The sequence below is a fragment of the Daucus carota genome, chromosome 4 (genome assembly GCF_001625215.2).
Source record: "Daucus carota subsp. sativus chromosome 4, DH1 v3.0, whole genome shotgun sequence".
NCBI classification, from domain to species: Eukaryota; Viridiplantae; Streptophyta; class Magnoliopsida; order Apiales; family Apiaceae; genus Daucus; species Daucus carota.
Window position 1 is genome coordinate 32,008,711 of NC_030384.2, and position 18,258 is coordinate 32,026,968.

General features: G+C 33.8%; 4 protein-coding genes across 5 annotated transcripts; 1 reads left to right on the top strand and 3 right to left on the bottom strand.

The window, feature by feature from the left end:
* Nucleotides 1-4,406: 4,406 nt before the first annotated feature.
* LOC108217994 (probable pectinesterase 15) lies at nt 4,407-6,173 on the top strand. 2 transcript variants are annotated; one of them, XM_017390914.2, is made up of 5 exons: nt 4,407-4,922; nt 5,010-5,181; nt 5,296-5,505; nt 5,599-5,849; nt 5,938-6,173. In XM_017390914.2, the coding sequence occupies exons 1-5, from the start codon at nt 4,555-4,557 to the stop codon at nt 6,110-6,112; spliced, it is 1,176 nt and encodes a 391-aa protein (XP_017246403.1). In that variant the 5' UTR covers nt 4,407-4,554; the 3' UTR covers nt 6,113-6,173. The 2 variants fall into 2 exon arrangements, with proteins under 2 accessions (XP_017246403.1, XP_017246404.1); XM_017390915.2 differs by having other exon boundaries at nt 4,414-4,922; nt 5,299-5,505.
* Nucleotides 6,174-6,432: 259 nt separating this feature from the next.
* Nucleotides 6,433-7,907, bottom strand: LOC108217244 (UDP-glycosyltransferase 73C4). Its single transcript, XM_017390082.2, has one exon. The coding sequence runs from the start codon at nt 7,905-7,907 to the stop codon at nt 6,453-6,455; it is 1,455 nt and encodes a 484-aa protein (XP_017245571.1). The 3' UTR covers nt 6,433-6,452.
* A 4,087-nt stretch (nt 7,908-11,994) lies between these two features.
* LOC108219138 (UDP-glycosyltransferase 73E1) lies at nt 11,995-13,526 on the bottom strand. The gene has a single exon (XM_017392427.2). The coding sequence runs from the start codon at nt 13,518-13,520 to the stop codon at nt 12,030-12,032; it is 1,491 nt and encodes a 496-aa protein (XP_017247916.1). The 5' UTR covers nt 13,521-13,526; the 3' UTR covers nt 11,995-12,029.
* A 97-nt stretch (nt 13,527-13,623) lies between these two features.
* Nucleotides 13,624-17,180, bottom strand: LOC108219139 (UDP-glycosyltransferase 73C4). Its single transcript, XM_017392428.2, has 2 exons — nt 15,530-17,180; nt 13,624-14,532 (listed from the first exon to the last, which is right to left on the bottom strand). The coding sequence occupies exon 1, from the start codon at nt 17,007-17,009 to the stop codon at nt 15,546-15,548; it is 1,464 nt and encodes a 487-aa protein (XP_017247917.1). The 5' UTR covers nt 17,010-17,180; the 3' UTR covers nt 13,624-14,532; nt 15,530-15,545.
* Nucleotides 17,181-18,258: the final 1,078 nt, after the last annotated feature.

Sequence of the window (18,258 nt, forward strand, 5' to 3'; positions counted from 1 at the left end):
TTGATTATTTTGACTCTATAAGTTGAATTTTTTTTGTTTACGTAATAAAAACCTGGATTAGCTTAAAGTTACAAATAAGTTAGAAACTAATTTAAATATTATGATTATACATTTTTATCAACTTATTCTTTTTTATGATATCTTTATAAAAACTAATTTCAACATTAAAATAAATAATCTATTTAGTTTTTATTATTATTTTAATAACTTTTAAATCATCTATGATATAAAATTACAACAATTTAAGTCGAGCATTTATTATAGGGAAATCTACAAAACTACCTACCTTTTTTTTATTGTTTTCAAAAATACTACCTTCCAGAATTATTTTTAAAAATACCTTTTCATAAAAAAAATTTCAAAAATACTGTTTGCAACTTTTGCAACCTCATTTGCAACTACAGGCGGCGCCAGCCGTGTTATATATATATATATATATATATATATATATATATATATATCGATTCCGAAAATGAGGTCGAAAATGACATTTGAAAACTGGAACTTGAAATCAGGATTTGTAATTGCATATATGGTTGCATATGGTTGTATTCAGTTGCATATGGTTGCATTCAGTTGATTCTATTGTAATCTAATGGCCCCGCCAGGGGCACACCATACATCTGTTGTTACTTACAGTTTTCAGTTGCATTTAGTTGCAACTGAGGTTGCAAAAGTTGCAACTGCAGTTGCAACCTCATTTGCAACTTTTGCAACCTCATTTACAACTATATATAGTTTTCAGTTGCATTTAGTTGCAACTGAGGTTGCAAATGAAGTTGCAACTGCAGTTGCAATTTCATTTGCAACTTTTGCAACCTCATTTGCAACTTACAGTTTTCAGTTGAACTAGTTGCAATTGCAGTTGCAACAGTTGCAACTTTCCATTTTTATTTGCAACTTTTGCAACCTCATTTGCAATTTTTGCAAACTCATTTGCAACTTTTGCAACCTCATTTGCAACTTTTACGGCTGCGCCGCCCAAAGTTGCAAATGAGGTTGCAAAAGTTGCAAATCGTATTTTTGAATTTTTTTTTTTATGAAAAGGTATTTTTAAAAACAATGAAAAAGATGGTAGTATTTTAAAAAAAATAATTTTACAGATGGGTATTTTTACAACGATCCCTTTATTATATAAGTCACAAGTTTCAATTAATAAACCTTTATTGAACTTTAGAAGTATCAAATACAAAAGTACCAAAATTTGATTATCATTATATAATTCTTTTTATTTAATAATAATTATTATTATATAATTATAAAAAAGACTTCTGATTAGAATTTTGTAATTTAACAACTATCACACCCAACGAATTATATCACAAAAAAAGCTATTCGTTCAAAATTTTAAAACTCAAATAATATAATTCATGAAGAACTCAATAAAATGTTTGCACACCTTCCATCTATTGTTGAAATGATAAAAACAAGGATATTTTGGTATATAATAGGATGTAGGATGTGCATGAATAAATTTAGGGTGTGCATATATCAGCACCCAAATTTTATCATTTCAAATAAATAAAGTCCATATTATATCATGAGCCAAATTCATATTAATACAAAATCTAATTTAAGTGAAGTCTATTAGACTTTGATAATGAGGTAGAATGTGGTGATAACACAATAAAAGTAAAATTCGTATATTATGATTTCACGGTCATTCCTACGAACAATTATTCATGTCGCAACATATATATGGTAAAAGAACGAAACATAAAATATTGTTGAAACCTTTTGATAATATATTTTTTTTAATTAAAATCATCCAACTTAAAAACTCTGTTGGACTTCTATACTAATTTGTCAACAAATTATTGAGACATACCTACAAGAACTTTAACCAGACGTTAAATTCATCTATTAAACTCCTAAAATAGTTATAAATCTAAAAAAATTTAAATTCTATCAAAGATTAATAACTCTAATAATAATTTTTATTATATAATTATGAAAAGACTTCTATGTTGTCGGAATTTTGTAATGTAACGACTATCCCACGAACAGAATTATATCGTCAACAAAATTATTCACTTTAATTTTTAAAATTTAAATAATTTTATTTATAATATAACTTTATATAAATCCTATCAGGTTTTAGAATGCAAATATATAAGAGATCCATATTGATATTATTGATTAAATACATATTAACACAAAATTTAATTCATGTTATGTCCTTCACGATATTGCGAAGGACCGAAATAAGATATTGGCAAAAAAATGATAAAGTTAGTTTAACACTAAAATTGTTTAATTTAAAACATGCGTGAGATATATTAATTTGTCAAACAATTATATTTACAAGAACTCCACCTAACATTACATATTATATTTAGTTATAGATATTGGGTTCGACCTTAAGTAATTCCGAGAGTTTGGCAGACAGATACTCATTTGTAAATTTAATAAGCTATATTTGTCAAAAAAAACAATTATATATTTAAATATTCAAATTTTATCAAAGATTAAAGATCCTATAATACAAGACAGCTGCATAATATTTTTCTAACCTCTTTAAATCTCATAAAGAACATAATGATTTTGTTGACCTAGAACATATCATTCTAGAATAAATTCATATCATGAAATGGGTTTGAAAATACATGTTTTTATCAGAAATTTTTTAAATAAGATGAAATGTCAGCACAAATAAAAATTTATATCTAAACAACTATAGTGGTGCAAATAAGACGAAAAATTTCTGATGATTCAGTTAATATATTAAAACCAAGCAAGTGATAATTAACCCTTGCAAAATTTATTTAACCGGTGCTGGGCATGGGCATGAGTTAGTTTTGAAAATTCCGCCATCATCCCCCTACTGATTCCGCCATCCCTCATTTTCTATCTACTGAAATAAACATCAAACAATATAATGATTTTACTAAAATAAAACATATTGTTAGAGTTAAGTTCCATAAATTCCACATTTAAGCTGTAGTAAGTACCGGTCACAAACTTTTAGTTTAGTCGTAAAAAATATTTTTAACTATTCAAATTGATATATAATTTATCATCTTTAAGTAGTTTTAAATATAATTATCAATTAATCATTAACATTTTTCAACTCCAACAATCATTAACATCATTATTCTCTTAGAGCATCTCCAATATTATAGTGGCTCTTAAATTGATATTTGATGAGGAGTGTAGTTTTGCATGCTCCAATAGACTCCTAGTCACTCTTAAATTCCCTAAATTTCTCTTCTCTCTCCTCAAGTGTAAGAGCTACTAGCCACTCCTAACTAATATTTTATAATAAATTTGGAAGCACACATTCTCTCTCCATCCACTTGCTTTTGTACTTATATGCACATGACTTGCTTTTAATAATATAAAACAAAATAAGGAGTGAATATAAAAGGTGTTGTTAGAGTTGAACCCACATTAAATCACTAAGAGTCAATATTTTATATTATATTTATGAGTGAGTTAAGAGACTATTGGAGATGCTCTTATGAGTTATATTTTAGAACATATATAGTGTTTGGTGATTTATTAAATAATTATTTTATTTTTTGATTGCAACGATTATATCGTAGAATATAATCTGCAGATTGTCGGATGTTTACAAATATTGTAAACTAAACAAATTAAAATTAAAATGAATAGATTATTTTTAAATAATTTTGGACTCCAATACTCCTTATTTTGGAACTCCATAGAACGGGGACCCATACTATTATCAAATAAATTTAAAATAAAATCAAATTTTAATATATAGAAAGTCTTATTTTTAAATACCAATAATTTAAATATCATTTAAAAACAATTATTTAAATAATTATAATAAAAATATGATAATGTAATTAAAAAATATTATCCTTCTAATAAATAATAAATTTTAAAAATTTATTTAAACCGGTGATCACCTAGTACACCTTAATTTGCAATTTCTATTTCTCGATGGTTTATATACAGAAGAAGCCATGTACCTTTGGTTGAAGTGTAGAAGAGATAAACCATCTGTGTGCACATATATATTTTATTTTAGAGTCGTTATTAATTCTAGAATAACATTACTTATAAGTGAGTGTAAACTATAAACCTAGTTATATTTTAGTTATTTTTACTTTAAGTTGAAATTTTATTTATTTTGTTCTAACTTCGTAAAATTTATGAAGATGTAATTTAATTTAAAATAGATGATGCAAAAAGATTGAAAATTTGTCGGCATTCCCGTTAATACATTAAAACAAAGTAAGTGGTTTAATTGATAATTATCTTTAAAAATTTATTTAAACCGTGTCGAGCATGGGCATGAGGTAGTCTTGAAAATTCCTAATGAGCTCTTAAATCACCCCCTGCTGATTCCGCCATCCCTCATTTTCTATCTACTGAAACATACATATCTTAGCGTAACAACTATCCAACCTGAGAATACTTTAAGCAGCAAGATTATTTTGTACCAGCACAATATATTGCATTTATCAGAAAAAAGGCAACATTCTTAACCTCTACGCCAACACTCCATTCTTAAAATTCACCTATTATGTACATAATCAACAATCAACATAGAAGAACACTCATCAATCAACACATACATAAACCATGCACTCCAGAATAACTGCACTTCTCTGGCTTTCAGCTATTGGAATTGCTCTTCTATCCACCATACATACCAGTAACATGTACATACTAAGTACTAAAATCTCTAATTTCAAGCTCACATTACTCGAGATCGGCTTTAAGCCATATGATTTCATTAGCTATATCTTTTTACCCTTAGCTCCACCGCTTGCATGTGATGAAACCAAATGGAAGTCTAGGCTGATTTCAGAATACGACGTTAAGCTCGTCTTGACAGTGGACTTAAAGGGAAGTTGCGCGAATTTCAGCAGCATACAGGAGGCTGTGGATGTGGCTCCTGATTTTAGCAACACAAGGACACTCATCTTAGTCGGTTCAGGCACATACAGGTTTTCATTCGAATACATGTCTGTTTTTGTACTTGTTGAAGGAAAAAATTTATATATTTTTTTAAGAATTCTGTTTGGATGGATCAGTGAGAAAGTTTTGGTGAATTCGAGCAAGATAAATCTGATGATCCAGGGACAGGGGTACCTTAACACCGCCATTATTTGGAACGATACTGCAAATTCCACAGGAGGTACTGCAAGCAGCTCATCGGTTTCAGTCTATGCAGATAACTTCATTGCTTACAATATCAGCTTTAAGGTACCTCTATAATTATTACTTTATTAGTACTTGAACCAAGAATATCTTTGCTTTTGATCAATTGTTTTATACTTGTAATTTGTTGGTTTTAAATATAATTTATTAATTCTGGAGAAGAATACAGCTCCTCCACCAAATCCAGGTGAAGTTGGAGCACAGGCAGTGGCACTTAGAATTGAAGGAGATCAAGCAGCATTTTACGGCTGTGGATTCTATGGAGCACAGGACACCCTTAATGATGATCGGGGCAGGCATTACTTTAAAGAATGTTTCATTCAGGGATCTATAGATTTCATTTTTGGAAATGCTAGATCTCTTTATGTGGTAATATAAATGTTTAGTATAAATCTAGATTGAGCTTACTAGCTACTTTGTGGAGATGCCATAGATCGATATAATCTGTGAGCCTAATCTCAGGATTGCACTATAAATTCGATTGCAAAAGAAGTGGATGGTGGAACAAGTGGATCGATAACAGCACAAGCAAGGAACTCAGAGAATGAAAACACAGGCTTCTCTTTTGTGGATTGCACTATTAGTGGGAGCGGAAGTGTTTGGCTTGGGCGAGCTTGGGGGAGATATGCAACCGTAGTGTTTGCTAGAACATACATGTCTTCAGTTGTCTCTCCTGATGGATGGAACGATTGGCGAGATCCCTCTAAAGATCAGTATGCATATTTAGCCACCACAGTCATTTGCATTATGTGCCATCAGATTAGAATTGGTAGGTTTGACAAATATGCATGTATTTTGTAGGACTGTGATGTTTGGGGAGTACGAGTGCCTTGGACCAGGAGCAGATTCAGCAGCACGGGTGTCGTATGGAAAGCAAATGAAGCAATCTGAAGCAGCTAATTACATGGACTTGTCATACATTGATGGTGAAAAATGGCTTCTGTCTCCCAAAATGTTCTTATGGACTTCTATGTAATTCAAGAAACAGATCATCCTTTTTATAAGTATAAATTCACAAAGGAGTACTAATTGTCATACATTCACTCAAGCCTTCTCGTATATTTGATACTACCAGCTAACAGAGAATATTACATTGAAACATGTACAAGTAGACTGAAAGTTGGATGTAAGATGCTTCGAAAGTATGGTAAAATAATAAGCTCGTAATAATACAGGATTATAACTGATAAGCTCGTAATAATATAAAAGAAGTGATTTCTGGAACTATTCAGTGAATTGATAAAAGCACAAGCAAGGAATTTAGAGGATGCCAAGACTTGGTTTTCTTCCGTGTATTGCACCGCTGGTGGTTGGAGCTAGCTCGGCCTCGGGGATCTTATAAAAACGTTCTGGTAGGCTGTCGGATTTGTTTGTTTTAGTTTCAAAAGATTGACGACATCTTGAATAAACTTTGTGATGTTTGAATAGGAAGATCCACCTTTCTCTACAGACTTGTTTGCCACTTCTCCAAGCTTCCTTGCTCTTCTTCTCATCTCCCCAGCCTTTTCCCCATTCATTAGCTCTCGAATAGCCTCCTTTACTCGATCCCTCTTTATGATCACCGCTTCTGAACTAACTCTTGCCTCAACAAAAATACTCAAACCAATCCCTAGTATATCTGTTACATATTTTTCATTCAAATGTTGTTCCTCAAACAAAGGCCAAGTGATCATTGGCACACCCGCGCATACACCTTCTAACGTTGAGTTCCAACCACAATGAGTCAAAAATCCGCCAATGCTGGGATGAGATAGTATTACTAATTGTGGTGCCCAACCTCTAATGACTAGGCCTCTACCTTCAACTCTCTTTTCAAATTTGGTAGTCTCCAACCATCTTTCTATTACATCTAAATGAACATTATCTCTGATTACCCAAATAAAAGGCTGATTCGAAGATTCTAATCCTAAACCAATTTCTACTAATTGAAATGGGTGGATACAACTCATGCTCCCAAAACAAGCATAAATGACAGAACCTTGCTTCATTGAATCCAGCCAAGTTACACAGTGGTCTGCATCAATCGAAGCCTTAAGACTTCTACAGGACTTGTGTAGAATCTCCTTGTGACACAAAGAAACTGGACCAATGCACCAAAACAAAGATTTTTGCTTTAACGGTCCAGAATACAATGGCTCAATCTCCTCAAAACTGTTTATCAACATCCCTTGATATAAATTAAACTTTTCTGTCCCCCTTACCGGATTCTCGCCTTTCTGTGTCTCCCTTGTTTGATTCTCTTTACAGAATCTACCGTAGTATGGTGATTGGTACCCTTTCAACTCAACTTTGTGAGGGATACCCGGAACCAAGAACGTCTCTGTTAGCCCAGTGGTATGCAGTTTGTTACTCAGAATCTTACTTGAACAAATTGTACTAAAGCATGATCTTGCATTAAAAATATAGCATGGAATCCTAAATTTCCCTGCAATATCATTAGTATAACCCCTTGTACTACTCGAGACAATGCAGCTAGGAGGCGGCTTCAACTCTAGCATCAATCTTTCTAGTACTTCTCTTCTCATCTTCTCACTTGCCTGTTCTCCCGGAGGATCCAGACACAGTAACCGGATATTAAGCCTGTGAGTAGCGTTGGCGAGGTCTATGGATGGCTTGTAACGTACAGCATTGTCCTTAATAGTGATTATGGTGACATTTACTCGACGGAGGGCTAGCAGTATGCCTAAGTCTGTCAATGGGGTACTCACACTTGCCCCATGCAGAGGGGTCAGTATGAAATTAAGGTCCTGTGGATTAACAGGGGAAGCCATGACATATCATCGATATGTGCGATTATTATGTAATAAATCAATTTTGAGTTCGTGTTTATGTACAATGACATAACAGAGAAAGCTCAGGAGATTTGTGTATGAAATAACAGAGAAGGGTTAGGAGATCTTTGTTGCGAGATTTCTATTCTAGCGGGACGTCTTAATATGTTAGTCTACTAGGAGACCTGTGTCACCACACTACACTTTATCGCGAGAGATTTCTATTCTAGCTGGACGTCTGAATATATTAGCGTACTAGGAGACTTGTGCCACTACACTACATTTTGTTGCGAGATTTCTATTCTAGCTGGACGTCTTAATATGTTAGTCTACTTGGGAGACCTGTGTCACCACACTACACTTAGATTTCTATTCTAGCTGGACGTCTGAATATATTAGCGTACCAAGAGAGACTTGTGCAACTATACTACACTCTATTGTGAGATTTCTATTCTAACGGGACGTCTGAGTATAATTACCCTGTGAGGAGACCAGTCTGAATATATTAGGGGCGGTTTGATTAGGGGTAACTGACAAAGAGAAAGGAAACAACCCGTTTCATTGCTTTTGTTGTTGTTTGTTTTATGAAATCTGTCATTCCCTTTCCCTTGTTTTGGTTTTAGGTTTACCCAAATCGCTCCTCATCCATTCCCTACCCTCACCAGGTATTTCTTTTCCCTTTCCTGATTCTTATTTTATTTTCAATTATAATTTATTTCAAAAATCGTTAACATTAAAAAATAATATGTAAAATATTTTTGAAGATCAAAAATAAATTTTAATTTAGTTGTTAAATATTAAAAATAATTTTAATACAATTTATAAGTCAAGATATTTTTAAAATTAATGAAAATTTTAAATAATAAAATATATCAAAGTATAAACGTGAATATATTTGACTCTTTTGATATTATTTAATATTTAAAAATTAAATATAGGAATAATTATATAAATTTTCATTCCGTTTCCGGATCAAAACCAAACAGGTAATACAATTCAGCATCATTCATTTCCTTTCTCTTCGTTTCTTTTCCTGAATTCCATTCTGTTTTCTTAACTCGAACCAAACGGCCCCTTAGCGTACTAGGAGAGACTTGTGCCGCTACACTACATTTTGTCGTGAGATTTCTATTCTAGCTCGACGTCTGAGTATAATTAATCTGCGAGGAGACCAGTGCCATCACGCTACATAAACAAACTGTATACTCCCTCTGTCCCATTTAATTGTATACGTTTCTTTTTAACTGCTCGACACGCATTTCAATGCTCTTATAAAATAGAGTTCCGTAACTTATTTTTGAGATTTTTTTTTCTGTATAAAAATATAACATCCAAACTTTAATTCAGAAAAGAAAAATTTTAAAAATAAATTGCACAACTACATTTTGCAGGAGCATTAAAGTCCGTGCCGCGTCCCCGTCCCCCAATGTATACAACTCAGGGGGACGGAGGGAGTATAATTTTGCTTTTAACATAGGATTTTGATTTGAAGTCGGAAGATGCAGGCTACGATTTTACTTAATTTTGACTTCATTTATTTTATTTAGTCTGGTTGATCATGATTGTTATTCTTTTCCTCGCTAACTAGTCGTGACCAATAAATTTTTTAAAAAAATTAACATATATACACATAGTTAAGTTCTATGGAGTTCATAAAAACATTGGAGTATTGGAGTACAAATCATAATTTTTTAGTTTGATCCTATATAATATATTTGATTATCCAAATTTTGATATAATCTATCATTTATAAGTTGTCTTGCACGTAATTGTTAATTAATCATTAATATCTTTCAACTTTAGCAAGTATTAAGATTATTGTTCTGCTTATTAGTTATATTGCAGAACATAGAGTAGTATGATTTATAAAAGTAATTATTCGACCATTTGATCACGATGTTTATGTTGCAGAACATAATGTGCAGGTTGTCAACTATTTACAAATGTTATTGGACAAAAAAAATTGAAATTTAGATGACTAGATTACATTTTATCAAACTTTGTACTCCAATACTCCATTTTTTTTTGTACTCCATAGAACTTAACTCTATACACACATATATTATTTTATAACAGAATATTCTAAATAACTATTTCAATATTGATAACTGATGAAATACTTAGTCAAACGTTTAACACAAGATTAAAATTTATCAAATAAAAAGTTGAATAATTATATTCATAAAAGATTCTCAAAGGTGTTTTATAGTATTCCTTAAAATTAATAACACACGTTAATATCTCCTTTTATTTCCATGTGAATATCAGTGAAAAAAAATAGAATCTCAATAAAAAAATAATTTCCAAATATTCTGGATATAATAGGTAACAAAATTGATTTTTAAAAACAAAAAAGGTTCTACTGGATGTTCTACGACGTGTATATATTTAATTGTTTATTAATGTAAATCAACATATTCATATTAAAAAATATTTAATGAAAGATTCTCTCAACTGTTTCGATATAGAAATGCAGCAATGAAGATTTTCCTATTTAATTTATGAATAAATTATTATTAAATGAAATTCTGATTATTTATTATCAGAATTTTATTTATTATATATTACACCAAATAACTATGAATAGAACCGTTAAGAAAATCTGAGAATTTTTTTCAAAGATTCTAGATATTATAGGTAATAAAATTATATTACATTGATTGCTTTGATTACTGTAATAGACAATTGTAGAATTTTAAGACACTAAAAAACAGCAAGAAAAGTCATTAAAAAGGGTAATAAATTGTTATTTGATTCTATGTATTTTTGCTGTACAGAAATACCCCCAACATCACTAGATTTGATTGATTTTGTAAAGATATAATTTCAAAATACAATTATATTAAGATTCTTAATCAACGGCAGATGTAGGAGTTGTCTCGGTTCTCTTGATAGTATGAGTTCTCCTAAGATCTTACTCCTATATATATATAAAAACCACCCTTAAAATAAAAACTAAAAACCAATTCAGTTTAGTGATATTCTCAGTACAATTTAGTGATATTCTCTTTAGGATTTAGTGATTTGTGTTGCAGGAATTAGTGAAAATTTGGAGAAACTGTATAGAATTTCCAAATCTGTTCCAGAAACTGCTCAGAATCTCCAGATCTGTTCTAGTTGCCGATACATGCGGTGGTTCCAGTGGTGGAAATAGTGAGGTGAAAGTGGAGATGGAGGTGGTGGACATTTAAGGAGCTTTTAGCTCTGTCCGGCAGGTTTTGACAAAAATTTGGAATTGAAATCGGTATTAGGCTAGGTAAACGATAATGGAGGTGAGGAAGACCGAGATGGAAGTGAGGACGAAGCTGAAGGTGGGAGTGGGATGGAAGCAATTATTAGAAGCAGAGAATATAAAAATACAAGAAAATTTAACTGAGTGATAGAAGCTATGAGAACAAGACGAGTGGGATGGGGGGGCTTGGGGGGGGGGGGGGTTGGATTTAATGGTGATATTATTTTAAAAGGATCTTTTCGTTCTATACAATTTTCGTTCTTTAAGAATTTTCAAAATATACAATTTAGAGGGCAAAAAATTTAAATAAAAATCTATTTATAATTAATTTTTTAAAATTACCCAAACTACCCCCTAAGACTTTTAACATTAATGGTCAAAATTAATGGAAAGGGTGCAAAGTGACGCGCCTAACGAACCGCCAGAGTGTTATACAAAGTATTGGCAATAAAGTAATTTTTCGAAAATTCAGTAGGTGTCGTTTTGCAATTAACTCTATTAAATATTTTTTTCAATGGTATAAATGTAACTATTTTTTCAATAATTACATATATCCAGTCAAATTTAAGTGAATTTCTAAATAGAAAACTAACTAAAGGTGGAAGGATATCCGGATGACTAATAAGATTGGAGGAAATACTTATTATTATATAATACTAAAAACTCTTTATTAATAAACGAAACGTGATTTTGCTTATTAATAAAAGATATTGATACTAAAATTTAATTCTAAAAAGAGAAAGTTTTATATAAAATTCTTTTTAGTAACGAAAGACAAAATAATTCATCAATCAATTCACTTTAAGGTCAAGTTTAGTTATATGACAGAAAAACAGACAGGTTTAATTCAAAGAGTAAAAAAAGAAAATTTATTATTCGAATAAAAAGTTTTAAGTGACATTGGAAATAGATTCTTGCAGAAATCTTTTTTGTTGTATGGCTTGAACCAGCAGTGTCATGTTAAGATGAGAAGAACCACCTTCCTCCATTGCCTTTCTAGCCATTGTACCTAGCTTTCTAGCTCTTTCTCTTCTATCTTCTCCTCCTTTATCTTCATTTATAAGATTTTTGATTGCCCTTATAATATCTTCCTTCTTGGCCACAACTCCAACTTTCTCTTCCTCCCCAAACACAATAGGAAGCTCCACACCAACCTTCACTCCAATCCTTAGTACTTTCACCACCAACTCCTCATTAACAAACTGCTCAGCAAACAAAGGCCAAGTCAGCAGCTGAACTCCAGCACAGATGCCTTCAAGTGTCGAATTCCAGCCGCAATGTGTCAAGAATCCTCCAATGGCTTGGTGTGACAGTATTAGTACTTGTGGTGCCCATCCCATGATTATAAGCCCTTTACCTTTCACCCTTTCTTCAAAACCTTCTTCAACAAACCATTTGTCGAACTCTTCGGTTTTGTATCTGATGCACCAAATGAAGGGCCTGTCTGATTCTTCTAATCCTAGTCCAAGCTCTATCAGCTGAGAAGTTGCTAGCCTTGATAAGCTCCCCAAACAAACATAAACCACAGAGCATGGCTTTTTCATGTCAAGCCAATTTAAGCAATCATGTTCACTTATAGAAGCCTTGTCACCTCTCTCTGCCTTATCCACAGTGTCTTTGTTGCATAGTGAAACAGGGCCAATGCACCAGACTTTCGTGCCCATTACCCTTGCATACTCTTTGACATACCATGGCTCTAGTTCCTCAAATGTATTCACCACCACTCCATCCGCGGCCTTCTCAGATTCTACAAGCACCTCATAATATTCTTTTATGAGCGGAGATATTCGCGGATTTAGCATGGCAGAGAGCATGGTCTCTGTCAGTTCGATTTCATCAGGAATGCCAGGCACAACAAACTTTTCAGAACTCGAGTCCACTCCATCAAGAATACTAGAAGTGAATATATTATATGGTAATAAGATAGAGAAGCAGCACGGGCCATGAAAAACAAGCCTTGGTATGTGAAATTTGCGAGCAATATTGGTAGTCCACGGGAATAACAAATCAGAAATGAGGCAATTTGCTGGTGGATTCAAATTTTTCAACAAAGATTCGAATGGTTCTTGTAGCATGCTAATAGCTGCGAAAAAATAGTGATGCAGGTTCAGAGTCGATAACCTGTCAAAATTTTCACACCCTTTTGGTAGTCCAACTTCTTCACTGGGGAAATAAAGTTCAGCTACACGGATGTCAAGACCAGCATGAATTGAGCGAGTGACGATTGCCTTAAATCGGATTGCATTGGCCGGTGTAGTGATGATGGTGACTGTAGCGCCACGTTGCGCCAACAATCTTGCAATATCTACCATGGGGATGAGGTGACCTTGGGCCATCAAAGGAAACAAGACAAAATGAAGGTCCTTGGCTAGATAGGCCATGACTGTTACAAGCAGAATTTAACTTAATTGCTATAATTATTTTGTAAAGAAACAAACTTGGATCAGAGTCTCCTAGATGTGCTGCTTCTATTGCTACTTGTATTGAAGTAAAGAGCGTAGGCATAGAAATTTGACGGATAATATGTAGACAGGATTATTACTCGTAACGGCATTACGGCCACACATCAGTGGGATGAGTTTTTGGACTTTTCAGGATAGTATGTTGAACGTATGCTGCATACGTATGTTAGCAGCACGCGTTCAACCGAAAAAAAACGCTGGACCCTCTAGCTTACTAGCTATTTGTCTTCTTTCTTCTCACCATCTATTGCATTCTTCAAATCTTCTCTCTGATCCAAACTTGTAAATCATTACCCAGAGTCACAGGAACTTCTCCGACGTGGTGGAACCAATGGGGCTGAGCCTAGGTTGAAGGCTTACAGCTGCGTAAAAAGTAGTCAAATAACCATTTTAAACCCAGATTGGCTTCCGAAAGTTGGTCATTAAAATTTTTTAGCAACCACTGTTCTGAATTCAAGTTTCGGCTACAGGACCTACTCTAGCTAACCCTTCTGCAATAGTTGCAGACATTCCTTCTATAGTTGAATTCCAGTTGCAGTGAGTTAAGAACCCTCTTTTCGAAGAGTGTGACAGAGATAGTAATTGATGTCAACCTTTTAGCAAAAGGCCTCTCGCTTTTGTTCCCTTTTCAAACTTTTTTTCTTTCATTCCATTTTTCACCTCTTACCTCTTCCCATATAAAAGGGCTTGTGTGATGCTCCTTCCAAGCCTAATCTGACTTTCACAAGTTGAGGACAGGCTACTGTATCTACCTAAACAAGTGTAAATCACAGAATCTGGTTCTTCTAAATCATGTTACTACAAGCACTGGATTTCACTCTATGAAAAATTCCCAAAGTTGCCACTTTCCACATGTCATTCGCGTTATACTCAGTAGTCATTCGCATTTTGAGACTCCAAATCTTGAAAAGTATTCACTCTAACCCCCAACCTAAAAGTAAAAATTATAAGAATTATAACCCCATTTTGTATGTACTTAAGATAAGAGAAATATTAAAATCAAGCTCGATCACTAATTAATCAATATCATAACTTTTGTTCACATCACTTGAACATCACTTGACCACAATCCCGAAGTTTGAAACAAGTCTAAAACGAAACAAAGAGAAGACAAATAGGAGCTAATCCTCTAAATTCTATTTTATTTTGATAAATAGGATCATGCCCTCAGGATAAATTTTTTATTGATTTGCAGTCATTGTTTTTTCTGATTTCGTCCCTGGGGGTAACTGTGCTTTCATGAACTTAATGTCTTAATCTGGTGAGCCAAACTAGGCACCCAAAAGGAATGGAACCAATAAGAGACAAGAATTAACTCCTTAAAATTCTGTACATGCTGAGTGCATGAAAAAAACACCCTTGAAACGATCATCTTTTGTGCAGTCTCAACTGTCCAGCAAAAAGTTGTTCAGATGGTTTCTGTAACATTTAAAATGCTGCTAGATGTTCTTGACCAAATCACTGGGATTGAAGTACTAGTTAATTGTCAGATAAAATAATCTACTAACATAACACGCGTGTATTCAATTGTGAATTGTGAACTTGTATCTGAGACACCCATATAGGATTAGAACAGTAGGAACTAGGAAGCACTCGAGAATTGAATATTAAAGTTCTATTAAAAAATTATATAGTATCAAAATTCGATTTTTCTTCTTTTTTACTATCCTTAATGTCCTTATCAAGTGTTGTCCATTTTCATGAAACTTTTGCACCTCAAAGTCAAGTGGAGTTGTTCTGATTAATCAATTATATCTCACCTAAACCATTAGTTAAAACATCTGCCTAAGATGAACATAGTCACTGAAACAGCATGATTGTAGCAGTAACAGGTTATACAACAGATCAATACTGGTTGTTAATTGGTAAACAGTATATTGGATTCACAAGTTGTGGAACATTATTAAGAACTGTGGAAATAACATAACCTGGATCAATATGATTTCATTTGGAGATGGTTTGTTCCATGATATCTTGGATCAACGCAGTTATGTTCAAGAAAGAAGATCCTCCATCACTTGTGGCTTTTGTTGCTAACTTACTAAGCTCTTTAGCTCTTGTTATTCTCTCTGGATCATCCATCAGGTGCTCTATAGCCTCTGTCACTTGCACTCTGGTGACAAACACTTTGTTCTCATCCTCCAATTCACTTTTCATGCCAATCTCAACCCCGACTCTAACACCAATTTTGAGCACATTGACCACGAGTTTTTCATTATAAAACTGTTCTGCAAACATGGGCCAAGTTATCATTGGCACCCCTGCACAAATTGCTTCCAGTGTCGAATTCCATCCACAATGCGTTATGAATCCCCCAACTGAAGGATGGGATAGGATTGCAACCTGAGGTGCCCATCCTCGGATTATTAGGCCTCTTCCCCTGACTCTCCCCTCAAACTTCTCATCATCTAGCCATTTTTCTACTTGCTCAGAAACATCCTTTTTCCTAATGATCCAGATAAACGGGCATTCTGAAGCTTCTAATCCCAATCCAGTTTCAATAATCTGAGCCGATGGAATTCTACCAATGCTCCCAAAACAGGCATAAATAACAGATCTCCGTGCCATAGAATCAAGCCATTTCAAACATACATTTTCATCAATTGCCCCTCTTCTCCCACCCCTTTCTAGCTTATCCACCGAATCCTGATTACACAACGACACCGGACCGATACACCAAATCCTCCTTCCCATATTCTTAAACCCTTCCACATACCTAGGCTCCATTTCCTCAAAACTATTCACCACCATCCCTCTTGTGAAACCCTCAGCCTCCTTCATTTTCTGCACAATACTCTTAACATCCGCCCCTCTCTGTAACCCCGTTTTCGGCATCTGCAACTTGGTGATCACAATCTTATCAGGCAAATCCCTTACCTCAAAAGCCTCCGTATCCGACACAACACTTTCACCAACATTCATACGTCCAACATTATGAGACACCAACATAGAGAAACAAGATATAGTCTGAAAAGCATACCTAGGAACCCCCAAACTACACGCAACTTGACCAGTCCAAGCCAGAGCATTCGAAGACACGATAGCACTAGGCCGAACCTCAAACTCAGACAGCATCTTCAGAACAGGCTCTTGCAACATGTCACAACCAGCAAAAAGATTGAAGGCCATGTCAGGAGAAGGCAGAGTGTCCATGTTCTCGCAGCCTTCTGGGAGGCCTACTTGTATCGACGGAAAGGGGACTGTGATTAATATGATTTTAGCATGGGTAGAAATTGTTGCATGGTCTATCATGGATTGAATTGAGATGGAATTGAGAGGTGTGGTGAGAATGGTTATGAGTAAGTCACGTTGGGATAGGAGTTTTGCGAAGTCTAGGATTGGGAGAATATGGCTCTGGGCTAAGAAGGGTATCAAGATTATGTGGAGCTGTTGACTTTGGGAGGCCATGGGAGAAGGAAAGCAAAGCTTGAGAATACAGAGGCTTGGAGCTCAAAGCGGAGAACTTTCAGAAGAAAATTGTTAGTACTGGTGGGTTCTTTCAGGGAAGAAAATAGTGAAAGAAGGAAATAAAATAGTACTCGGTAATGGGTACTGTGATTCTGATAATTTTAAATTATTTTGCGCAAAATAAAATTTTAACTGCGTCAATTCTGTAATGCCAGTACAGCACAAATATTATATTATGAAAAATGCTTGGTGCACATAATTGTGTACAAAAACATGTACATGATGACACACGGTGGATTTTAATTGGATGACCCCTTGCATTTACACCAATAACCCCAATTAAAATCCACCACATAACTTGTCACGTCGTACAAATTTTATATACACAGTTATGTGCACCTAGCACTACTCTTATATTATTCCCACCAGTGAAGCAAGCACAACAAATGGCCAAGTATGCAGCGCCTTATGTTGATTATCAAAGTCAAAGTCGTTGAATAATACCACCTTCATCCCATAATTCTTGGCTTGTTTGATTTTTGACAGTCAAATTGACTAAACTATGACTACAAATTACATGTAACTTTCTTATAATTTTAAAAAACTAAAATATGCATCATAAAATACGTAAAATATATTTTTTGGATATAATTTTTATGATTGTTCTTAATTATATTATATCTGTAATTTGTGGTCTAAATTTGATCAATTTAACTTTTAAAATTCAAACAAGTCAAAAAAAATGAGACAATTTTTTATGCCATTAGTGAGACGTACAACTCACTACTCAGTCCTCTCTATCTACGCTCACACTTTCGCACACCAACAAATTCGAGGGTAGTTACATTCATGTCTCCTCTCGTTTCCATGAACGCTTGTTAAGGAGTTTGTTTTCTTAGGGGCCAAGGAGTTTATGTAATTACCTTTGTTTTAGAAGTTTTGAATTGAATGGAGTTTCTTAAATTCGATATCGGAAAAGAAAATATCAAACTAAAAGTAAATTGCTTCTATATTATTATATAATAGCAAAAAGAGTTAGACATCAAAAGTTGCATTTCCATGCATGTATTTGACGGGTCATAAACTTCTATTACTATATTTTACTCAAAGAAAAGGAGAGACAATAATTTAGTAGTAACAAAAAGAGAAGAAAGTAAAAGAGTTACGGTAAATTCAGGACTACAATTGCAAAATGAATTGTTTAAGAAAGGTACACGATGTTCCATTCCATTTTTAACTGAGCGGGTCG